General features: G+C 33.0%; 1 protein-coding gene across 1 annotated transcript in view; it reads right to left on the reverse strand.

Annotated features, from left to right (window-relative positions):
• LOC123780384 (disintegrin and metalloproteinase domain-containing protein 5-like) overlaps window positions 1–19,283 on the reverse strand; it is a 140,022-nt gene that overhangs the window by 108,550 nt on the left and 12,189 nt on the right. The window contains exons 3-10 of the mRNA XM_087856318.1: window positions 18,623–18,678; window positions 16,000–16,078; window positions 15,653–15,729; window positions 14,669–14,840; window positions 13,700–13,765; window positions 4,976–5,047; window positions 4,624–4,787; window positions 3,808–3,889 (exon numbers count right to left, since the gene is read on the reverse strand). Coding sequence (XP_087712444.1) covers window positions 3,808–3,889; window positions 4,624–4,787; window positions 4,976–5,047; window positions 13,700–13,765; window positions 14,669–14,840; window positions 15,653–15,729; window positions 16,000–16,078; window positions 18,623–18,678 — 768 coding nt within the window. The remainder of the gene's footprint in view (window positions 1–3,807; window positions 3,890–4,623; window positions 4,788–4,975; window positions 5,048–13,699; window positions 13,766–14,668; window positions 14,841–15,652; window positions 15,730–15,999; window positions 16,079–18,622; window positions 18,679–19,283) is intronic.

The following is a 19,283-nucleotide window of genomic DNA, read 5'->3' on the forward strand; positions in this document are numbered from 1 at the left end:
ACTTTTATTTAACATAGTATTGGAAACAAGCAAATATGAAACTGGACCCCTATTTCACACCACTTAACAAAAATTAACTCAAAATGAACTAAACACTTAAATGTAAGAAATGAAATCATAAAACTTAGAAGAAAACATGGTGAAAAAAATCTCCTTGACACTAGTCTTGGCAATGATTTTATGGATATGACAACGAAACCACAAACAACAAAAGCTTCATTAATGTAAAAGTTTCTGTGCAGCAAAAGAACCAATCAATAAAATGAAAAGGCGACCTAGAGATTAGGAAAAAACATACTTTCAAACTATAGATCTGATAAGGGTTTAATACACAAAATATATTAGAAACTCTTAGAACTCACTACCAAAACCCAAGTAAGAATTCTCAATATATTAGGAACTCACAACTGATAAAGAAATGGTCAAAGGGGGGTGCCTGGGTGGCTCAATCAGTTGGGCATCCAACTCTTGATTTTGGCTCAGGCCATGATTTCAGGGTTGTGAGATCATCCCATGTTGTGTTCTGTGCTCAGCATGGAGTCTGCTTGTCCCTTTCCCTCTGCTCCTCCCCACCCCTCTCTCTCAAATAAATAAATAAAACCTTAAAAAAAAAAAAGAGGGAGAGAGAAATGGTCAAAGGACCTGAATAAAGATTTCTCCAAAGAGGATATCAGATGGACAACAGGTATATGGAAAGATACAAGCTCAGCACCACTAATCATCAGAGAATCACAAGTCAAAACCACAAGAGATATCACCTCACACTTACTAGAATGATTATGATCAAGAGACAAGAGATAATAAATGCTGGTGGAGAAAATGGAACCCTTGTACCCTGCTGATAAGAATGTACATTGGTACCACCACTACGGAAAACAGTATGGAGATTCCTGAAAAAATCAAAAATAGAGCTATCATATGAATCATCAATTCCACTTCTGGGTATATATATCTGGAAAAAAATAAAACCTCTGTCTCATGGAGATATTTGTACCCCATGTTCATTGCAGCCCTATTCACAATAGCCAAGATATGATAACAACCTAAGTGTCCACTGACAGACGAATGGACAAAGAAATTGTGAGATATATATATATATATATATATATATTAGTCATAAAAAAGAAGGAAATTCTGCCATTTGTGACAACATGGATGAATGTTGAGGACATTACACCAAGTCAAATAAGTCAGAGAAAGAAGGACAATATTGTATGATCTCACATATATATGGAGTCTAGCACAGCCATATGTGGAGTCTAGCACAACTCCAAGAAACAGAGAACAGATTATTGGTTGCTAGGGGTGGGAATGAGTGAAAGTGGTTAAAGGGTATGAACTGCTAGTTTCTGAGGATGCAATGTACTGTGTAATGACTATAGTTAACAATACTGTATTGTATACTTGAAAGTTGCTAAAAGAGTAGATCTCAAGGGTTTTTATCACACACACACACACACACACACACACACACACACACACGGCAACTGTGTGAGATGTGTTCACTAACCTGACTGAAAACATTTCACAACATACACATATATCAAATCATTATGCTGTACGTCTTGAACAATGTTATGTCAATTATATCTCATTAAAGCTGGAAAAAATAATAGATCTCATATATAAATTCAGCAAGGTTATATGTACAAAATAGACCACATATATACACTAGCAGTGAAAAATTGGAAGATGAATTTAAACAATCAATACCAGTTATGACAACATCAGGACATATAAAATAGCTATGAATAAATTTAGCAGGAAATGTGAAAGCTCTACAAAGAATTTTTAAAAGATCAGTAAATGGAGAGATAAACCATGTTAGTGGACACTGGAAGATCCAATGTTGTTATAACAAATTTCCCCTAATTCATTCATAAATTACATACCATCCCTATCAAAATCTAAGTAAGCCTGTGTGTAAACAGAAAGCCTGATTCTAAAATCTATATGAAAATGCAAAGTTATATACAGACAATATAGTATTGACAAAGAACAAAGTTGGAGGACTTTATCCTGATTTCATGACACTTAATAAAGCCACCATATTCAAGGAAGTAATTCTTTTTTTTTTTTTTTAAAGATTTTATTTATTTATGTGACAGAGAGACAGCCAGTGAGACAGGGAACACAAGCAGGTGAGTGAGAGAGGAAGAAGCAGGCTCCCAGCGGAGGAGCCCGATGTGGGACTCGATCCCGGAACGCCGGGATCACGCCCTGAGCTGAAGGCAGACGCTTTAACGACTGCGCTACCCAGGCGCCCCTCAAGGAAGTAATTCTTAACTTTAATTTTTTTCAATTCTTCACTTAAAAAAAAAGTTTAGAATATTATGATTGGTAGCTATCTTTCTGAAACCCAATCTTCAAACTGTTGCTAGTATAAATAAAAATAATTTATTTTTACATTTATATTTTAATTTTATACTGATATTTTTATAGCATTCTTGCTTAATTCATATATTTATCTCTTATATTTACAAAATTCTCTTATAAAAATTCCAATCAAAATTAGTCTTAAGGATGGCATCAGGAAAACACACATACTATCCACTTATATTCAATAATTTTTATGACCTGGTTTATTTGCTTTACACACACACACACATACACACACACATGCACACACACACAGCATAATCTAAAAATTAGTCCTCAGAAATGAAACATTGTTTTCAAGAATTAACAGTGATGAAGACCTGGACAATTTCTGATGGACTTTCCTCAAGCTTTGGCTGAGGGAAGACCAAAAGCAGGGACTGATAATAAAAACAAATCTCTATGAAATGTCTGATTGTTCTCTAGCCATGGTAACAACCCCCAGAACTGGTTTTGGATTTATCTAATCAATCAGTATGTAGTTTATAGGAATGATAACAAGTACATCTCAGAACTGATTTTAAATATGTAATCTGTCAATAACAATTTGCTTCATTGTACATGCTACTAAAACATAACCAACTGTATTCCTGGCTCAGCATAAAAGTGCAGACTTCTTTCTCTGGAGTATTCTCAAGTTAGTTCCTTTCCATACTTTTTTATACAAATTGTTGCAAAAGGAATATAACTCTGTAGTAGGAGCTCATTCTCACTTTTGCCAGAAAACAGTAATTATGAATATTTAATGGCTGTTTCTTCCTCCAACAGTCTGCTCATCCCAAACATATACTAAAGAATTGAATGCAATAATAAAATAATTACTTTACAATAGAAAAAGTAACACTCACATAACAAAAAAAGCACATGAATTTACACCAATTATTCGTGTTGGGAGAAAAGCTAATATGTTTAATAATTAACATTAAAATTACATTGGTTATGTAATAAATATTGAAGCAAGCATGTTACTGTCCAAACAATTAAATATTTACTCGGGTCAAATATGTTTTTTAAAAACAATATGACATTATAATCAGTTCAATTTATAATTTTTTTCTTTTTAAGATTTATTTATTTATTTTAGAAAGAGAGAGAGGAGGGGAGGGGCAGAGGGAGAGGGAGAGAGAGAATCTCAAGCAGAGTCCCCTCTGAGAATGGAGCCCAATGTGGCGCTTGATCTCACAACCGTGAGATCATGACCTGAGCTGAAATCAAGAGTTGGACCCTTAACGGACTGAGCCACCCAAGAGCCCCTAAATGCTCTATTTTTAAAAACAATTACATACAGTTTAATATTTATGCTCCAAATTAGTAATATAAAAAACCATGAAAGGATGAGTAGACTACATAATATATTTATTCACACTCCACAATATATAGGAAATTTTGAAACATGAAATAATGAGGAACTGGAAAATAATTACATACCAGAGCGACTCCTACAGCAAAATTTTTATTGCATATTTTTCCGGGAAATGTGGCTCCTAAAAAACTAGGATATTTCTTGAAGCTAAAAAATAATAATTTTCCTCAGAATTGCATGTAAGAGTGATATAATTAATGACAAACATTTTCATAGCAACAAACATTATTAAACAACTACTGTGTCCTAAGCCTTATGTTACTCTGAATTAAACTACTTAAATACATTTTTCTCAAACCATCAATGTTAAGAGTATTTCAATATTTTGTAAGTTTTAAATTAAACATCTGGAAATATAATAAGGATAAGGTCCAATAATTTATGCAAAAGTCTATTGCACTGTTTACATTTTTATTCTGGTTCCCTGCACATTTATAGCCCTAAAAATTAAATTTTCTGTGACCTCCTTATTCACTTTATTCATTAAAGATGATTAGATTTTTCTATGCATTAGATGCTAGAGCATGTAACAATTCCATGTATTCATGTTATTAAAAAAATCAGATGAGAGCAAGTATAACTTTATAAGATGAAGGAAATCAAAGAAATTATATCACTCATAATTAATCTCCCTTAGTTATTTCAGTATTTTTATGTAATTTTGAAATATTATGTCAGTTGATAAAAGTTTTTAAGTATCAACCAACATTTGCTCCTTGAGGACAAGGACTTTTAATTTTCATGTTTTTACCATCCCGTGGTGTCTATCAAATTTAAAGAACACAGTATTTATTCATTAAATGCTTATATTTCATAATTAACATATGAAATCATTTTGGGTTTTCCTTTAATGCTACACAAATATGGAATACTGTACTCACGCAAATAAGTATGCAACCTGATGAGGTCGGAAGATATGTTTGTATTTCCATTCTAAAAATCTAGATAATATATTATTAGGATTCCCTGTAGTAGAGATTTTGTTTTTATTTGACCAAATTTCTATGGAAGATATTACAACAGTCAGTTTTAACTGGGAAAACATCTAAAAAATAATAATAATAAATTTTAAATAAATTTGAACATTAAACTTCCACAAAAATACATACAAGATATTTGATTCAGTATTTTGATTATGAGAATTTTAACAGCACAGCAAAATGCTATACACATCAATTCATATATATTACCTATAGTTTTACAAAATACATAAAATAGTTTTTAAAAACTTACGGTGTTAACAAAGCCAATTATCTGAATAACCTTCTGCGTTACAACCTTTATATCAGAGCCCATGTAATCAAACTGAAAAAGATAAATTATTTTTAGAAACTAGTGGATGTCATCAAGAATATATTACATACCTTTTACATGTACAATGTGCTATATTCTAAAGTAACCACAGTGCTACATTCCAGTTGAAATTCAGGAAATCAATAACGATGTATAAATAATGATTTATAAAAATTAATAAACTCAATTTATAACTTAATGTATATAAGAAGTAAATAAAAATATTTAATAACATGATTTTAATGTTTAATCCACTCAACTTGTGGCATTACTTATTGTTTATAAAAATTTAATTGTAAATTTTTTAATGTGGTATTTTAAAATGCACTTATTTCTAAAATAACAATATATAATCACAAACCAAAACATATAAGCCCAACGAGGGGGGAATTCTTAATGAGAGGTTCACTCTTAAAGTGACTCTGGATACTGCATTTGGTATATTCTTTCATATGCCCATGTAATTCATGTTCTAATTTCTTCTTTATTCCAATAAACTTTCTATGTCTAATTGCTTTAAAATGCCAAGACAATGTAAATAACAACGGTGACGTCAGGTATGTGAACTTTGCTCTGGGTTTTTTCATTGGAAAACCTCAGATATTTCATCATTAAGTGTTGTTCAGTTTAAGATGAGTATTCTAGATCATGTTGAGAAAAAAATATAAATCTTCCTATTTACTAAAATTTTTATAAAAAATGGAGTTGAATTTTTATCAATAGCCATTTTGATAGTGATTAACAATAGCTTTTGTCTTTTGACCTATTGATGCAATATGTTTCATTAATACATTACTTAACACTAAACCATCATATTCCTTGATTAAAACATTACATTCTATTAATATACTACCAAAATTAATATAACATTTTGTTTAGAAGTTTATAGCTTTAATATGGACTTGTTGCTCATGTGTTTGCATATGTGTATATACTTTGTCATAACTGAGCAAACGAAAGTTGCTTAGTAAATATTAGAGCACCCTTCAAATTAATTCACATTTTTTTCTATAACCTAAAATTGTATTAGTATATGAATTATGTCTTCCAAAACACTTTAAAACTTTCCTTTGAAACCATCTATACCTAACACAGGCAACTGGATCCATTAAAATTCTTTTTTTTCCCAGCTTTTTGTGATATAATTTATATATAACATTGTGTAAATTTAAGGTATACAACATGATGATTTGACTTAAATTCTTATCTCCTTTGGAGAATTCATTAAATTTGAATTTGTTTGTTTTAATCTCCAAGTTCATAGCTATATCATGTTAATCTTTTCTAACATCATAACATGGTATTGTCCCTTTTGCTTAATTATACTTTCTACACATTTTTCTTTTCAACAACAAGCTCTTAAATTTACTTTATTTTAATGTTTCTGTTTATCAACTTATGCTTTATTAACTATTGCTTGTTCTCATATTCCTCTTGTTTTACAGTTTTAATACTTAGCTTTGATACTATCCTCTGTGGTAGGCATTCTCCCCATTTAGCAATATTCAAATCTATTCTAGTTCAGGAGCCCTCCCTTTCTAAATATAGGCATGGCCAGTTTATTCATTTTGGACAATGAAATGAGGACAAAGTGATAAATGTCACTCCTGAGAGAAAGTATTTCTCTACTGTGGCTCATGCCTGTCTGGTCTGCTCTTCTGTTGGCTTGGAATCTGGGGGAGAAAACCTATCAATATAGAAATACCAAAAATACTAAGCATTTGGAATGCTGAGCCAACACATGGAAGACAGCTGCCTGGAGAGTCACCCAGAATCATGGCTGACATCACATGAACAAAAAATTAACTGTATTAGCCACTAAGATTGTTTTTTTCTTTTGGATGTCTGAATAATATTCTATGGTATACATGGTATACATATGCCACATCTTCTTTTAGATGTCCATTTATCAGTTGATGGATATTTGGGCTCTTTACATAGTTTGGCTATTGTTGATAATGCTGCTATAAACATTGCGGTGCAGGTGTCCCTTCAAATCTGTATTTTATAGCTAGAATGTATTTATGCTAAGCGAAATAAGTCAGAGAAAGACAAATACCATATGATCTCATATGTGGAATTTAAGAAAGAAAGCAGATGAACATATGGGAAGGGGGAAAAGAAAAAAAGGAAACAGGGAAACAATCCATAAGTGACTCTCAATGATGGAGAACAAGGGGCACCTGGGTGGCTCAGTCAGTTAAGTGCCTTCAGCTCAGGTCACAATCCCTGGGTTCTGGGATTGACCCCGCATCAGGCTCCCTGCTCAGCCTGCTTCTCCCTCTCCCTCTGCCCCTCCTCCGGCTCATGCTGGCTCTCATGCTCTCTCTCTCAGAAAAAAGAAAAAAAAAAGAAATGATAGAGAACAAACAGCGGGTTGATGGAGGGGGTGGGTGGAGGGTGTGCTAGATGGACCATGGGCACTTGTGATGAGCGCTGGGTGTTACATGTAAATGACGAATTACTGAATTCTACTCTAGAAACCAATACTGCACTGTATGTTAACTAACAAAATTTAAATAATTTTAAAAAATGCAAAGAAAAAGAAAAGGACCACATTAATTACCAAAATCAGGAATGAAAAAGGAGACATTATAGTGATCCAGTAATATTCTATAGCAGGCTTGTACTGGTTCACTACACCTGATTTTTAAATTTTCAATCCAATTATTAAACAACTATTATGAAATTAAATTATATGCATTTTCAACTAAGTAAGCTAAATTAAAAGAAAAAGTAATAAATACTTTTTAAAAAGATCTTTTTATCATAGTGCAACCCAGCCTGCTGTGATTAATACTTATGCTCCAAGTTTTTAGATTATTGTATAGAATTCATTAATTTCTAAATAGCTTGTAATTATAGTTTTGTGTTTCCATTTTGAAAAAGTTATTCATGGTAGTATTTAAAACTTTTCATTCTATTATTTTTCCTTAACTCTTTTTATTCCCTATTGTTTTAGTATATTATGATAGAGTTTTGGCATATTGGTTTTTACTTTTACAAAATTATTGTTGTCTTCTTTGTGACCCAGAAATGACTACTGATTCATGTATTTCCTATAGACATCTTTAGATATTTGAATATATGTGGCACCCATTCAGAAGATACAAAGGTATCCAATTTTCCCAGCAACATTTATTCAAGAGATTGTCTTTTTTCCTGCTTTCTCAAAGATTAGTTGACCATAGGGTTGAGGGTCCATATCTGGGCTCTCTCTTCTGTTCCATTGATCTATATGTCTGTTTTTGTGCCAGTGCCATGCTGTCTTGGTGATCACAGCTTTGTAATATAGCTTGAAATCAGGCAACATGATGCCCCTAGCTTTGTTTCTCTTTTTCAACATTTCCTTGGTGATTCGCGGTCTTTTCTGGTTCCACACGAATTTTAGGATTGTTTGTTCCAGCGCTTTGAAAAATGCCTTTGGTATTTTGATCAGGATGGCATTGAAAGTATAGATTGCTCTGGGTAGCATAGACATTTTATTTTTTATTTTTTAAAGATTTTATTTTTATTTATTTGACAGAGAGAGACAGCCAGCGAGAGAGGGAACACAAGCAGGGGGAGTGGGAGAGGAAGAAGCAGGCTTCTAGAGGAGAAGCCTGATGTGGGGCTTGATCCCAGAATGCTGGGATCGCGCCCTGAGCAGAAGGCAGACGCTTGACTGTGCCACCCAGGCACCCCAGCATAGACATTTTAATAAGATTTGTTCTTCCAATCCATGAGATTGGAATGTTTTTCCATCTTTTTGTGTCTTCTTCAATTTCTTTCATAAGTGTTCTGTAGTTTCTGGAGTATAGATCCTTTACCTCTTTGGTTAGGTTTATTCCTAGGTATCTTATGGTTTTTGGTGCTATTGTAAATGGAATTGATTCCTTAATTTCTCTTTCTACGGTTACTTTGTTAATGTATAGAAAAAGCAACTGATTTCTGTGTATTGATTTTCTATCCTGCCACATTACTGAATTGCTGTATGAGTTCCAGTAATTTGGGGGTGGAGTCTTTTGGGTTTTCCAAGACCAAATGCATATCAAGACTAAGTCACAAAGAAATTTAAAAATCTGACCAGACAAATAAAGAATAAGGATATTGGATCAGTAATCAAAAACATCTCAGTAAGGAAAAGAACCATATGAAGTCACTGGAGAATTCTACCAAACATTTAAAGAAAAATTAACACTAATCCCCTTCGAGTTCTTTCTAAGAATTGTAGAGGAGAAAACACTTCCAAACTCATTCTATGAGGTCAGCATTATCCTGATACCAAAGCCAGATAAAGACACTACAAGAAACATAGAAGTCAATCATCCTTGGTGGTGATTGATGCAAAAATCGTTAATAAAATACTAGCAAAATGAATTCAACAGTTCATTAAAAGGATCATACATTATGACCAAGTGGGATTTATACCTGGAACATAAGAATGGTTTAACATATTAAATCAATCAATGTAATTCCACACATTAATAAAATGAAGGGCAAAAAAAAAAAAACCCACGAAAAAACAACACATATCATTTCAACTGATGCCCCCAAAAAAGTGACAAAAATTCAGCACTATTTCATCATAAAAATACCCAACAAACTAGTAATAGAAGTACCTCAACATAATAAAAGCCATATATGATCACAGATAACATCACAGTCAACAGTGAAAGGCCGTTTTTTTTTTCCTTAGGACAGGAAAAAGGCAACCATGCCCACCCTCACCACACTATTCGACACAGTACTAGAGGTCCTAACTACAGGATTGAGAGAAGAAAAAGAAAAGAAAAGCATTCAAATGAGAAATAAAGTAAAATTATCTCTGTTCACCAATATGATTTTATTTGCAGAAAACCCTACAGATTCCACCAAAAAAAAATTGTTAGAGCTAGGAAACAATTTCAGCAGTTATAGGATATAATATCAACACACAAAAATCAGTTGCTTCTATACACAAACATGACTGATCACAGAAGGGAATTAAGAAAATGCTCCCTTTTACTCTATTATCAAAAAGATAAAATACTTAAGAATAGACTTGACCAATGAGGTGAAAGGCTTACACACTGAAAGCTAAAGACATTGCTAAAAGAAATCAGAGAATATACAGACAAATGGAAAGGCATCTCATCTCATGAACCGGAAGGCTTCGTAGTGTCAAAATAGTGTTAAAATGCCCAAACTACCCAAAGAAGCTGTCTACAGATTCACTGCAATTTTTATCAAAATCCCAATGGCATATTTTGCAGAAATAGAAAAAATAGCCTAAAAGAAGAATGTTACAGTGTCTCACTAGACGATTTTGAAACATACAACAAAGCAACAGTAATCAAAACTATATGGTATTGGCATAAAGACACATACACGGAACAATGGAATAGAATAGAGCACCCGGAAATAAAGCCCTGAGTATATGTAGCCAAATGTTTTTCAACACAGGTGCCAACATACACAGTAGAAAATGGTCAGTGTCTTCAACAAATGGCACTGGAAAAACTGTATCTATCTACATGCAAAAGAATGAAGTTGGACTCTTACTTTGAATCATATACAAAAGTTAACTCAAAATTGGCATAAATGTAAGACCTAAAATTATAAAACTCCTGGAAAAAAGCATAGGAGAAAACCTTCAGGACATTGGATTTGGCAATCACTTCTTGGATATGACACCAAAAACACATGCAACAAAAGTAGAAATAAATAAATGGGATTACATTAAATTTAACTTTTGCACAACAAACAAAACAATGAACAGAGTGAAAAGGCAAACTGCAGAGTGGGAGAAAGCATTTGCAAACCACATATCTGATAAGAAGTTAGTATCTAAAATATACAAAGAAATCCTATAGCTCAACAACAAAAAACAAGCAACTTTAATATTATTTAATAATAGAAATATTAATATTAATAATGGAAAACAGTATGGCAGTTCCTCAAAAAATTAAACACAATGTTTATATGTTCTAACATATGTTCTAACAATCCAGCTTCTGGGTATACACTCAAAAAAATTCAAAGCAAGATCGCAAAGAGATATTTACACGTTCATGTTCCTTACAGCATTATTCACAATAGCCTGAAGGTAGAAGAAACCCAAATGTCCATTAATAGAAGACTGGGTAAAGAAAATGTGGTATACACATGCAATGGGATATTCACAGCCTTAAAAATGAAGACAGTCACGTCACACGCTACAATATGGATGAAACCTGAGGACATTATGTAAAGCAAAATAAGCCAGTCACTAAAGTTCAAATATTATCTGATTGCACTCATATGTATTTTCTAAAGTTGTCAAAATCACAGAAAGTAGAAAGGTATTTGCCAAGAGTGGAGCAGGGGATGCAGGGGGGAGGGGAAATTAGTGTTTAATGGGCATAGAACATTGGTTTTCAGGACAAAAAGGTTCTAGAGATCTGTTAAACAACAATGTGAATGTACTTAACACTCCTGAACTATACATTTTAAAATGGTTAGTACGGAAAATTTAATATTAAATGCTTTTTACCACAATAAAAAGAAAAGAATGAAGGAAATTAGGATTCAATACTAGATCTCTCTGACTCCAAATTATGTACTTACAACTGCTAAATCTAGTTGACTGTGAAATACAATAAACTCTGCACTCATTCACTAGAATACAATTAGAGAAATGGGTAATTTCACACTGGTGGACTATTGCAAGAAAGAGCATCAGGCAAGCTTCCCTAGCAAGCTCCTCACTGAACTCTACCAAGGCCATAGTAAAGCCTCATGCTGACACTGGTAACCACACAGCAATAAAATTTTGTTTAAATGTAGTAGTTGATACCTCTTAAGTGTATCCCTATGCACTTTTAAGTCTTAATAAACAATTATTTTCCCCGTGAGGAAAAAAAAAGTGGCTAAAAAGTAATCCTGGAAAAAGAAAAGAAAGACCACAGTTTTTAAATAGCTGTATCAATAGGGGCGCCTGGGTGGCTCAGTTGTTAATCGTCTGCCTTTGGCTCAGGGCGTGAGCCCAACGTTCTGGGATCGAGCCCCGCATCAGGTTCCTCCGCTATGAGCCTGCTTCTTCCTCTCCCACTCCCCCTGCCTGTGTTCCCTCTCGCTGTCTCTCTCTCTGTCAAATAAATAAATAAAATCTCTTAAAAAAAAGATAGCTGTATCAATAAAAGGCTATCAGATTAGTTAAAAGGATTTGAGATTGGTACAAGACCAAAAAGGTCTCTGGGCTCCCAACCAAATAAATAAATGGTTATTGGTTTAAGTCACTAAATTTTGAAGTGATTTCCTATGTGGTAATAGATAACTTATGCTTATCTTGAAGTCTGCCTTGTCTGATATTAATCTAAACAAGTTTTTTAGAATTTTGTTCTTATGATATATTTTTAGTCTTTTACTTTCATTATGTACCATGTTTTAGATATGTCAGTTTTAGGCAGAATGTGTGCATTCATGTGTCTTGCATGATAATCTTTGTCTTTGCTTTCAATTAATTTTTATCTTTGGTTTTTAATTACAGTACTTAGTCCCTCTACACCTAATATAATTACTTATATATTTGAGTTGAAGTTTATCTTAACCTTAGCTTTTAAATTTGTCCCACATTTATGAAACAAATGCTTACTGTGTAATGTTTTCCTTTCCCTTTATTGACTTCTTTTTGTTGATTATGCTTAAAATTCTGCTTTCCTACTTCTAATTGCTTTGTAGTTTTACAGGAATGTGATTTTTAGAATATGTGTTGGGATTGTACCGAGTCAGCTTAGCTATGCTAAAAAAGACAAAAACAAAAACCAAAACCCCTCCCACTCTTTAGTGAGCCAATGCACTTGAATTTTTGTAACCTCTGCCAATATTTAGCTCAGCTTCGCTGCCTCATACCCACTTCTTCTGGAATCAACAGACTCCCTTATGGAAAGAAATATTTTTATAATATATCTTAAAATTTTAATATCTGAAGGTTTTCTGTATCTAAATCTATTATTTTTTTTTTGCAAACCCTTGTCTATGGTAGCTAGTTCTACAGAGAGAAATATTCTTTGCCTCCAAAAGGTGCCTTGGATCTTACCGACCAGGAATAAATGTAGCCTCATAGCTCAGAATCTCCTAACTACCTATGTTGTACAAATTAAAACCTAAACCCAAAAGTTTAGGTTTAAATTCATAGTTCAGAATCTCCTAACTACCTATGTTGTACAAATTAAAACCTTAAACCCAAAAGATCAGAAGTAGAATCATGAATCCTCAATACGAAAATTTTGTTCATTTGTTTTTCTGTCATTTCATTTACCTAGAACTGAGAACGAAACAGATAACTTGTTTTCTCCCTTCACTTAGAAAAAGTAGCATATTTGTTTTGTAGATTATTCTTTAAATGAGGCTGAAGCAGTTAAATATTATTGTATGTGGGGGCTGAGGGTTTCACTGAGGTCGTAGTTCTTTTGAAAAAAAAATAGACTGACAAGCTTTAAAAAAAATGAAAAATGCTTTACTTTACAAAAGCATTTAGAAAACCTCATCTATAAATGAATTAACAAACACTTGGCTTATACAAAATTTTTAAGAAGTTATTAATTGAAAAGCAAAATATACATTTATCAAAAATTGTTTTAAAATTTTTATTACGTCATTGAAATCAAGTTAAATACAAAGGTTAAATCATTTTAAAATAACAATACATAAAAAAGGACCTACCAGATTTTTATCCACAACAATGTATATTTCAAGATATTGAGGGTGTAACTTGAAAAATTCAGTTCTCTGAAAAACACACAACACGAGTCCTGAGGAATTTGCAAAAATTTACCTTCTATTAAATTATATTCTGAAACTGAGAGACATGGTGCTACTGATTACATAACAAAGCTTCTTCCAAATACAAAATTTGGGCACTATTTAGAAAATTCCAGTCCAAAAAGTGCCTGTGGTTAATAAGAATGGTCAATGAGATCCCAAGCTATACAAGAACTCAGGTATCTATTGATTTTAGCAACAGCTGCAATTGGAAATACTGAGTTTACAACATCAATCTTTTCTTTCTTGCCTTGTGATAATTTTCATAGTAATCTTCCATGTGGGCAGATTTTCTGCTACCAATTATTAGAAAACTACGTCTGGCAAACAATAAAGTTTAGAAAAATATTACAGAAGTTTACAATCAATGGCAGTTCACTAGAGCCAAGAATGATATTTCTGATGTTATAGCAGTTTACAGGCCTTTGTGGAAGAATTCATCACTTTGCTTTACATGTACTTTATGTAGGCCACTAATAGTATTCATTTCTAAACTCTCCTGAAACAAAGACTTAACTTAGAAATCCAGATCACGTGACATTTTCACCTAATTTTTCAGCCTAATTGAGGAAAAGGAATAATTTACATTAACTACACAAACGCACACATGTTGAAAATTCATTTTTTGGTTTCTTGAATCCTATATTCACATATGTGTCCAAGATTAATTACCTAAGTCTTTACTAAACTTTAATAACAAGCTTAGTGAAGAACTTAACTTCATTCTTTATCCGTTTTAAAAGTCATGCAAGGCCTTCCCAAAAAGTAAAATAATCTCAAGATCTGCAAGTTATCAAATTTTGCTCTGAAAGTAGTTTTCATTTCACAAAATCATAAAGAATAAGTTAAAATTAAAAAGTCAACACTTACTTCTGAACTTTTTCTGATATGATAATATATATTATTATAGCTGTAAGTCTTAGTTTCTCCTAAGAGAGGTACACTGTTATCATATTTTTCTTCATAAATCATGTGCACAAATCCTGATACGGCCTCCATTGGTTCAATTCCATATGAGATGTTTTTAAGCTGTAGTGTTCCCCTGAGTATTAAAATAATCAAAACAAGTCTGAAATTATTCTACCAAAATTATAATATTCTAATGAGAAATTTTGGCAAAAAAAAAATTATGTTAAAGTCACCTTGGTTTCTCTACTTTATTCATTGAGGTGTTAAACTCAAAACTGGACCAGTAATACCACAGGATGCATACTACCTTATATTACAAATATCCTAAGAGAAATATTTTTATTATCTTAAAGAAAGTACATAAGTGTCATGGATCCATGTGATTAAACAGGTTAGGACCCCTTCCTAGGGTATAGATTTTCTAAGCCAGCCTGTCAGATCTTCAGGCACTCTCTTCCTTAGTCTTAGGTTCTTTCTTCTTTTTGAGATACCTACTCCTCCCTGACACTTAATGTCATATGTCATTTTTTTGTGTGGACTTACCTGAAGGTATTACCTGATTAAAAATGACCAGAACCAGAGCCAAAATATCTATTAGATCTAGGCATTCTACAAATTTTGACCATGCTAGGAAATTAAGTCAACAACAAAAACATTAAAAATCTGGAAAAACTAAAGAAGTATGGAGAGACCAACCAACACCCCCTACACTCAAGACCACTCAAAGCCTCAAGCAGTGGATCCTGTTAGAATCAACAAGTAGCCTTCCATCAGGCACAAATGCTGCCAAAGTGACCAATTCTATTTTACCAGTAATTCTGCTTCACTTTTCAGGGAACTGAGATAACAGAGGTGAATATAGAACTAGAAAAGATAAACGGAGGATCAACCCAGGTTAGCAGGATGTAATACTGGCAAATGGGATATCTTTAAATAGGCTTCAACCTGAGTCCTGAACAAGTGTGGAGAGACACAAGAGAATCTGGAAAACCTGCAACATATCCATGATAACTGCAATCCATCTGAAAAAAAAAATACACAAGAACAAACGAATAACTTATTTTTAAAATGGACATCCCAGATGTGTCATTTGCATTTATTACCTTATCTACTTTAGTACTTTAACATGCATGGGCAATTATCCAATGAACTTTAGCCAAGTAGAAATAAGAACTAGTCCAAATTATTCAATTTCAGTGAATGTATAAAATAATATTATAGAAATTTCAGAATATTTACATTTTTAAAGATAACCCAGAGTAAGAAATCTGTAAGAAAAAGCTAAGTCTTACCTGCGCTAACAAAGGCTGAGAATGTTGGGTGCCATCTTTGTCGTAAGAGTAAACAACAGAAACTGAAGATAAAAATGATCTAGACAAAAATCACAAAACATGCTCAAGTTGTGAAACAGAAAACATAGAAAAAATTATTCTTCATAACACAAATTGTCCTTTTACTGAGGACCTGTAGTGCCAATTACCTTTGCATAGTCAATTGTCCAATTATTTTTCTGTCATTTACAATAAACCAGGTACTGAAGAATGCATTTTAACTATAGTAACATACAATAAAATGTGTGTTAATGAACAACCCAAATAGCTAGAAATAGCAAATAGTAAAATAACATAGGTCCCAATTTCCAGCATAAAACTTTAAAATCTTTGTCTTTACTGCTCACTGATTCCAGATTTTAAAACTGAATCTTAAAAACTAGGGTTAGAACAAAATTTTTAAAAAAATTTCCTTGGCATTACTACAAATTCATATTCATTAAGTTTAGCTAAGTACCAAATTCTCAATAACCTTTGTCAGAATTTTTCTTCATTCTCCTCAATAACAATTCAGAAACTTGACACCTCTCCTGCCAATCATCCCATGTAACTTCCACATCATTTCGGTGTCAGATCACCTGTACCCATCCTCATTCCTTACCTTTATTTCCAGAAGATGTCTACTTCTATTGTTAAAAGCACACCCTTACACTTGTGCTACAAATCCCATCTGTGCCGTACATTGAAGAGACATACTTATTCAATCCTATAATTTCAAACTATTCCTCTCGACTGTTTTTTACCTTAATGCTATTAAAAAGTTTATTATGAAATCATTACCTTCATAAATAATTCTCCCTTGACCTTGTGTCCTACTCTAGCTATTCTTTATATATTTTCAATTCTCAACAGATTCTATCAAAAGAGTAGTCTACACACAGTTTCTCCACTTTATCAATTCTTATTCACCCTGAAACTGCTCTAGAAAAGATTCATAACCGGCAGAATGTCAGATCCAAAAGGCAATTTTAAAATCATTACCTTGGACTTCTGCCATCATTGTGAAAACTCTGACCACTCAGTCTAATCACTTAATTTACATCAGACATCACTCCTCTGCTTCTCTTCCCACCTCCCTAACCCTTCCAGCTTGATCTTCCATGTAGGCCGCTCTTTTTTTATTATACTTCTCAGAAATACTGAGCTTTCCTAGGATTCAGTCTTTAGTCACCAATCTATTTATAAGCACTCTATAAGCTCTTTTTTTTATACTACAGCCAAACTATTGATTACTACTAAATCTACACCCTTATTGTCATTCTCTCCTCAGAGATTCAAATCCCTATATTCACATACTTAATGGAGAAAACCCACTTGAATATCTTAGAAGGCACTGCACACCAAACTCACCCCTTCCTCATACATATATTTCACTTGTTTCTCATTTAATTAATTATAACCTACCCATTTTTTTAAGCAACAACTAAATTAACCAAGAAACCTCATTTTTTTCTCAATCACTCTAACAAATCCACCTTCGAGGTCTACTGAATTTTTCTTTCCTGTGCTATGACCAATGCCATTGTCCAAGATGCCACCATCACTCACCTAAACTCTTATATAACCAAGTAGTTAGACACCTTACCTCAACTTCTGCTTCCTTAAAAACAGCCTAAACTTTCAATGGGACTGTAAAGTACAGGCTTAAAAACATTTTTACACTCTTTTGTGGAACATAAGGAATAGCATGGATGACATTAGGAAAAGGAAGGGAAAAATGAAGGGGGGGAAATCAGAGGGGAAGATGAACCATGAAAGACTATGGACTCTGAGAAACAAACTGAGGGTTTTGTGGGGGGGGGAGGCTAGCCCAGTGAAGGGTATTAAGAAGGACACATATTACATGGAGCACTGGGTGTTATACGCAAACAATGAATCATGGAACACTACATCAAAAACTAGTGATGTACTGTATGGTCACTAACATATCATAATAAATTAAAAAAAAAAACTAATGATGTACTGTATGGTGACTAACATTAAAAAAAAAAAAACAAAAAAAAAAACAAAAAAAAAAACAGTTTTGGCTTCCAGTATCCTTGTCATGGCATTATAGATCTTCTACAACCTGGCTCCTGCCTACTTTCCAAAATCTTTTCTTTCTATCTTCCAGAAATGCACCCTTTAGTAATTCACATGGACTTTTTGCACACCACAGTCCACTCTGTCTTGTACCTCCATGTTTTGCACATAATTTCCTCTAAACAGAATGTCCCCCTACACTACCTCATTTCTTTCTGGAGCTCACAAGGTATCTTCTCTCAAGATACAAATTATCTTTTACCTCTTTCCAAAAGACCTTCCTTGATTTCCAAAGAATACTATTTATACATTTATTATAATACCATATTATAATAAAATTCTCCCTTCCTCTATTAATTTGTCTGTATATATAAATTCTTTCACTGTGGACCATGTTTTACCTTTGTATGCCTATGATTTTACCCAATAATCAGTATACAATAAGTATCACATGTATATAGGTATCAATACACATTTGAATTGAAATGATTCCATTCATACCTATTTTTAAAAATCAAGAAACCAAAGAATTAAAATTTTAAAGGATAAAATAGTTACTTACTGTTTTGTGAGATGGACAAAATATGGCTTTCCTTTTATTGTAATGATATAAGCAATCTGTAACATGAGTATCCAAAAAAATCAGTAATAATACTTGCAAATAATATATGCTAAATAATGTCTTTTCTGTGTTTGCTTTAAAAATATTGACAAAATTAGTAATTACGTATAACCATTATATATGCTTCCCTCCTGATATTCAAAGCCTCAGAGTTCTAAATTGAGAACTATGTACTAGTCCCCACAGGCCTATTATTCACCCTAACATTTCTGAGGGAGAAGTTTGCCTGATGATTGCTTCTTTTGGCTTAGACATGTATCACCCTTCACTACGCCCAAGGCAAATACCAAAGATCCTCACCTCGCTTGAAAGAACCTATTATTTGTTTACTCCCAGACCTCCCAAAAAGCAAATTGAAGGAGATACTGCTCCATGGAAGAGATACTCCTAAAAGATAACACTACAAGAAATGCACTACGCCTCTAGCAATATAACATAATAAATACCATTGCACTTTGCTTATCCACCTAAGCAATGAAATGCCTCTGGAATAGAATGTGGGAGAGGGTAGAGGATAGAGGGGGAGCAGAGACATGTCTAGAGAACCCACTAGAAGATAACAGGAAATATAAGAGTCACTAAATTATTTATTTTGCTAATT

Source organism: Ursus americanus, chromosome 27 (assembly GCF_024610735.1).
Source record: "Ursus americanus isolate L20-20 chromosome 27, mUrsAme1.1.p, whole genome shotgun sequence".
NCBI classification, from domain to species: Eukaryota; Metazoa; Chordata; class Mammalia; order Carnivora; family Ursidae; genus Ursus; species Ursus americanus.